This window comes from Myotis davidii, unplaced genomic scaffold (genome assembly GCF_000327345.1).
Source record: "Myotis davidii unplaced genomic scaffold, ASM32734v1 scaffold2777, whole genome shotgun sequence".
NCBI lineage: Eukaryota > Metazoa > Chordata > Mammalia > Chiroptera > Vespertilionidae > Myotis > Myotis davidii.
Window position 1 is genome coordinate 47321 of NW_006288728.1, and position 5782 is coordinate 53102.

The 5782-nt window shown below is 49.2% G+C and overlaps 1 protein-coding gene across 1 annotated transcript in view; it reads right to left on the reverse strand.

Moving 5' to 3' along the window:
* Nucleotides 1–1874: 1874 nt before the first annotated feature.
* Nucleotides 1875–5782, reverse strand: part of LOC102754329 (leukocyte immunoglobulin-like receptor subfamily A member 5) — a 5796-nt gene continuing 1888 nt past the window's right edge. Inside the window, 5 exon segments of the mRNA XM_015562090.1 lie at nt 1875–2100; nt 2180–2222; nt 3813–3929; nt 4701–4751; nt 4881–4931. Coding sequence (XP_015417576.1) covers nt 1983–2100; nt 2180–2222; nt 3813–3929; nt 4701–4751; nt 4881–4931 — 380 coding nt within the window. The 3' untranslated portion in view covers nt 1875–1982.

Genomic DNA, 5782 nt, shown 5'->3' on the forward strand with positions numbered 1-5782 from the left:
TACCAATTGGCCCAAGGTAGCCTAGCTCTGGGTCCAGACCCTGTAACACTATTGTTCTTCAAGAAAAGGAAAGAATGATCCCAAAGGCAATTCAGAGGTGATCAGGGCTGCCTCATTGACTTCAAAGTTAGAATCACTTCCTTGGTTTCAACAGGGCAAAGGGTCCCCACAGGGAGATGACGGTACCGTGTCACCCAGCTACGCCATGGAGGTGACGCTGCCACCCCATGTTCTGGAGGGCAGAACATCTCATCGAATCACTATGCTGAAACTCATACAAAATAATACTGAATGTAAACTGTAACTGAAAAATAGAATTTAAAAAAATTGAACCCAAAAGAGACAAAAATGATCTAAGGAAGCATTGCCTTGCTGGATGTTGAACGTGCTTGGAACCCATCACTCTTGTCTTTCCGATGTTTCCCTTTCAGAATAGGAATATCTCTCCTACATCTGCTGCTGTGGTGCATTTTGAATCTTGTCTCAGTCACAAGTTCATGACTGCAGAAGGATTCTTCCTTAAAAGGAGTCCTATCCTGAGTCTCACTCATGCCTGACGTAGACAATAGGTAGATGAGACTTTGAATTTTCAACTGGATAAGTGATGCTGGAAAGCGTGGCGATTTGGATCACTATAGAGCTGGAATGAATGTATTTTGCGTGGAAGAAGGACACAAAATTGGGGAGCAGGGACGCTCAGAATGTTGTGGACTGAATGTTGATGTCCTCCCCCCTCAAAATTCATGGTAAAGCCCTTAAACCCCCTGTGGCTGTATATGGAGATAAGGCCTATGAGGAAGTAATTATGGTTCAATGAGATCATAAGGGTGGGACCCTGATCAGATATGTTAGTGTCCTTAACAGTAGAAACACACTGGGTCTCGCTCTCTCTCCCTCTCCCCTTCACACACACACACACACACACACACACACACACACACACACACACACGCCAAGGAAAGACCATGTAAGCAGAAGCTAGAAGGCAGCCATTCATACCCAAGGAGAGAGGCAGTAGAGGACACAACCCTCCTGGCACCTTGATCTCAGACTTGCAACCTCCAGAACAGCGGGAGAATGGATTTCTGTTGTTTTCTGCTCTGCCCAGACTGTGGTCCTTTGTTATGGCAGCCGGGGAAGACAAACACAATAGATTTTTCTCTTTTTTTTTTATTCTTTTCCAAATAAATATATGTTCTTATAATTTTTATATCCTTTCATCCACTGTGGAGGGATACATTTGTTATTCTTTGACTTCTTTAAATGCTCACCTAGGTGGCTGGGTGTCAGGCTTTCTTCTCTTTCTAGTAACTCCATTTAGGCACTTAATTTTCCCAGTTGATGTGTAACATGTGCATTACCATTCAAGGAAGAATATGAGTCACATTATCTTTTAAGTAAAAAAAAAGGTTTTATCTTCATTTGTGATTTTCTTATCTCGATCACTGGTTATGTAGAAGTGTATTGCTGTTTCTAAAAACATGGAAATCATCTTTATCTTCTTCTGCAGAATTAGGTGACGTCTAAGGTCTCATGACATCCTGCTTGCTTACATAACGTCCTCAGGCTCAGGTCAGTAGCTGAGTGTCCATGGGGGCAGCTCCTATGCCTTCTGGGGTCCCTGCATTTCCCCTCTCTGGAGTGTGAGGTCTGAGTCCCTCCTGGGCTAGTGGATGGCCAGAGAAGCATACACGCTGGGCTCAACTTGGGGCTGGTCTGATGGGGGAGGAGGGGGTGCAGTTGTCTCTCGTTTGAGGGTCAAGTGATTCAGCTGGGCGTAGGTCACATCCTGGGCATCCTCAGATGGAGTGTCCTGGAGGGGGCAGAGCAAGAGGCAGGTGGGTGATTGGGGTGGTGAGAAGTTCCTGAAATCCCCCAATCCCACACTCTCCTTGAAATTTAGGTGGGAAGACTGAGGTTCCTTGAGGGGCGGGGATGTGCCTGGGATCACACATATTTGGGACTTTCATGCTTCCTCATCCCTAAGCCCAGAAGCCTTCCCAAGCACTCCTCCTGCCCTGATGCCCCACAAAGACCTCACCTTCTCCACGATTACTGGCACACTGGTTCTGCTCCTGGACATCAACCATGGAGCTGGAGCTAAGGTAGGAGGGCAGGAGTGTTAGACATTGCTGAAGGAGCTACAGGTAGAGGTGGGAGGGGTTGGGGAAGAAATTACCTTTTCTGCAGTGCTCTGGTCTTCACTTCAAGGTTCGAAGCACCTGTACAAAGTTGGAAATTAGCTTCCAAACTAGCCCAGAACCTGGCACCCGGGGCTCCACTCTACCTCAGAGGCTGTGATCCCCACCTTGGTTCATTTGGAATTCAACATAAACCAAGTTAAAAGGTACTGCCTCAAACTTGCATGGTTGTTTTAAATAAAATTGTATGAACCCGAAAAAACATGTTTACAGTCTAAGTCTGTTCTTATTACACCTCTGCTCTCTCATAGAGGATCAGTGTGCTTATTTCTAGTGGGCTGTCACTATGTCTAGGTCTGAGCCAGTACACACAGTGCAAACACTTATACCTCTAACTATTTCTATGTCAAATATACACACACACACACACACACACACACACACACACACACACACTGAGTGGCCAGATTATTATGATCAAGCTGGGGAGGGTAGTTATCAACTGACATTTTTAGGCAGGGGAGAGCAGTTAGGGGCAATCAGGCTGGCAGAGGAGCAGTTAAGCATCGATTAGGCTGGCAAGGGAGTGCTTAGGGGGTGATCAGGCAGGCAGGCAGGTGAGCGGTTGGGAGCCAGCAGTCCCGGATTGTGAGAGGGATGTCCAACTGCTGGTTTAAGCCCGATCCTCGGGCCTAAACCGGCAGTCAGACATTCCCCGAGGGGTCCCAGATTGGAGAGGGTGCAGGCTGGGCTGAGAGACACCCCCAACACACACACCCAGTGCACAAATTTTGTAGGCAAATTAGTGGTGGTCATAAAAATCTGGCCACTCAGTATATATATAATTTGTCATTAGGTCACACTGTAACAGAATGAAAAGCATATAATCTTTATGCAATATTGTACTAACCAGAATTAACTGGGCTAACCAATAAACAAACAAGTCTGTTGAAACAAAAACAGGAACAACCTCTTTTTTTCCCCTAACAACCTCTATTTTAGCTTCTATTTTAGTACATTGCATCAGTTCCAGTTCCTGTTCAGAAAGGAGCAGAGCGACTGATATGGAGAGAGTCAGCATGCTGCTACCAAGATCTTTGTCAGAACCAGCAAGAACGCTGCCTACGTGTCCCCACTTCCCTTCCCTCTTCTTTAAAAAGTCACCGACTTGACCAGAGATGTTAAGATGGTATTTTTGGACAAAAGTCCGCCAACTTCTCAGATCGTCTGCACATGAATGAAACGTCTATCCTTTCCACCAGCACCTGTCTCACCTGCCTCAGCTTCCGTCAGGCAGGCAGTCAAACTTGTATTCGGTAACAACACTGACATCTTCAATTCCAATGGAACGCCTCCGATTTTTTTCTAGCCAACTGTCTTTGCACATTTTTAAATTCTTCACGGGCATTTCACCCCATACCTTTACGTATTTTCTCAAAGCAATGAAGCTCCCAACCACTTCAACGCCACCCCCATTCCTCACCACCATGCCCACTCCCCACTGCTCTTGACTGCAGGCTGACAAGGGCACCTTCTCATGGCTCCCATCACCACACGGTTCCTCAGGTTCCGAGTGCACTCCTGCTACCTCCACGCAGGACCCCACCTGTCACAACTGTACTTACATGGGAATCCTCTCAGGGAGACAAGGTCTTCCCATCCTCTACTCACCTGACCTGCTGCGTTTGTTCCGATGCTTGAGGAGGAAGAAGAGGAGGAGGAGGAGGAAGAGCAACAGGATGAAGGCCACAGAGACTCCGATCAGAATTTCATGGAAGTTTTGAAAACCTTGGACACAATGATGTCATGAATGAGCCAATGATGCCACCTAACTGAACACCTACTGTGCGTTAGGCACGTTTGGGGGGTCTGTGAATGAGTCACCTCTCACCCTCATAACAATCAAGCAACATGTGAATGCCAACCCCCCTTCCATTCATTTCACAAACGAGGAAACCGAGGCTCAGAGAGATAAATCGGATTGACTGCCTACTGCATATGCCCCGACCAGGGCCCCGGCCAGGTAGGAGCCTGCAACTGAGGTAGAATTGAACTCAAGACCCTTCAGTACACAGGCCGAGACTCTATCCATTGAGTCAAACCAGCTAAGGGTGAGTATGTCTTTTTAAAAGGAAAGAAAAAGAAAAGGCCCTAAAATTAGATAGTGGTGATTATTAGATTGTACAACTCTGAATGCAATAAAAACCACTGAATTGTACATAAGTAATAATAATAATAATAATTAAAAATAATAAAATCACCATCCCAGGGAGCACTGAGACCCCCGCTCCTGACAGTGGACCCCACCTGTTTGAGCATCATAAGCCCAGGATGGGGAGGTGAGAGCTGGTCCTGCCTTCTCCCCATTGAAACCCCACCACTGCTCCCCTAAGCTGGGCCCCACATTTCCCTTGGCTTTGACTGCCCCACCAGCCTCAGTCCCCAGAACACAAGCTCATCCCTGAATATGTGAGGGGCTGCTAGAACCTTTGAAAGGCTCTCAGAGCTGCCCTGGGTTGGTCTGTGCTCCCCCAGAGCAAAGAGGCCCCAGCGACTCACCAGTCGTGGAGGTGAGCTTTGGGGGTAGGGAGCTGGGGTCCCCAGAGGATCCTGGGAAAAAGACCAGAGAAGGGTGGGGGTAGAGCGTATGTAAGGGGGTGCTAGATCCTCTGAGAGGCTCTCTGAGCTGCTCTGGGTTGGTCTGTGCTCCCCCAGAGCAAAGAGGCTTCCGTGACTCACCAGTCGTGGAGGTGAGCTCTGGGGGTAGGGAGCTGGGGTCCACAGAGGATCCTGGAAAAAAGACAAGAGAAGGGTGAGGGGTAGAGCACCCCCCATCCCTGGCCAGAGATGCTGTCTTTGTTCACACTTGTCTTCTGATCTTCTGTGTGGTCCTGGCAAGGTGCTCCCTCCCAGCCCCTGGGGTCCCCTGGAGAATCTGGAGATGGGCTTGAGGAAGGGGCAGGGACAGAAGGGCCCGTTGTGCTCCATCCCTTCCCCTGTGGATGACCCTCCCCTGAAGACTTCACTCCTGTCCTAGGTTGGGGACCTCCAGGGAAGGATCTTTAACCAAACATAGGGACAAGGAGGGGACAGGACTGAGTCTCCTTACCTGAGACCAGGAGCTCCAGGGGTTCACTGGGGTATGAGCACACCTGGGGGCTGTTCCTGTAACAGCCATAGCATCTGAACATAAGAAAAGGGTGAGGGGTAGAGCTCCCCCCACCCCCAGCCAGCAATGCTGTCTTTGTTCACACTTGTCTTCTGGTCTTCCTTGTGGCCCTGGCAAGGTGCTCCCTCCCAGCCCCTGGGGTTCCCTGGAGATTCTGGTGATGGCCATAAGGAAGGGGCAGGGGCAGAAGGGCCCTTTGTGCTCCATCCATCCCTTTGAGGGGTGGATTCCCCTGCGGATGACCCTCCCCTAAAGCCCTCACTCCTGTCCTAGGTTGGGGACCTCCTAGGAAGGATCTTTAACCAAACATAGGGACATGGAGCGGACAGGACTCGGGCTCCTTACCTGAGACCCAGAGCTCCACGGGGTCACTGGGGTGTGACCACACCTGGGGCTTGTTCCTGTAATAGCCATAGCATCTGAACATCCAGCTGTGGCTGGGGGGCACGGGGGCCACAGGAAACAGGGCCTG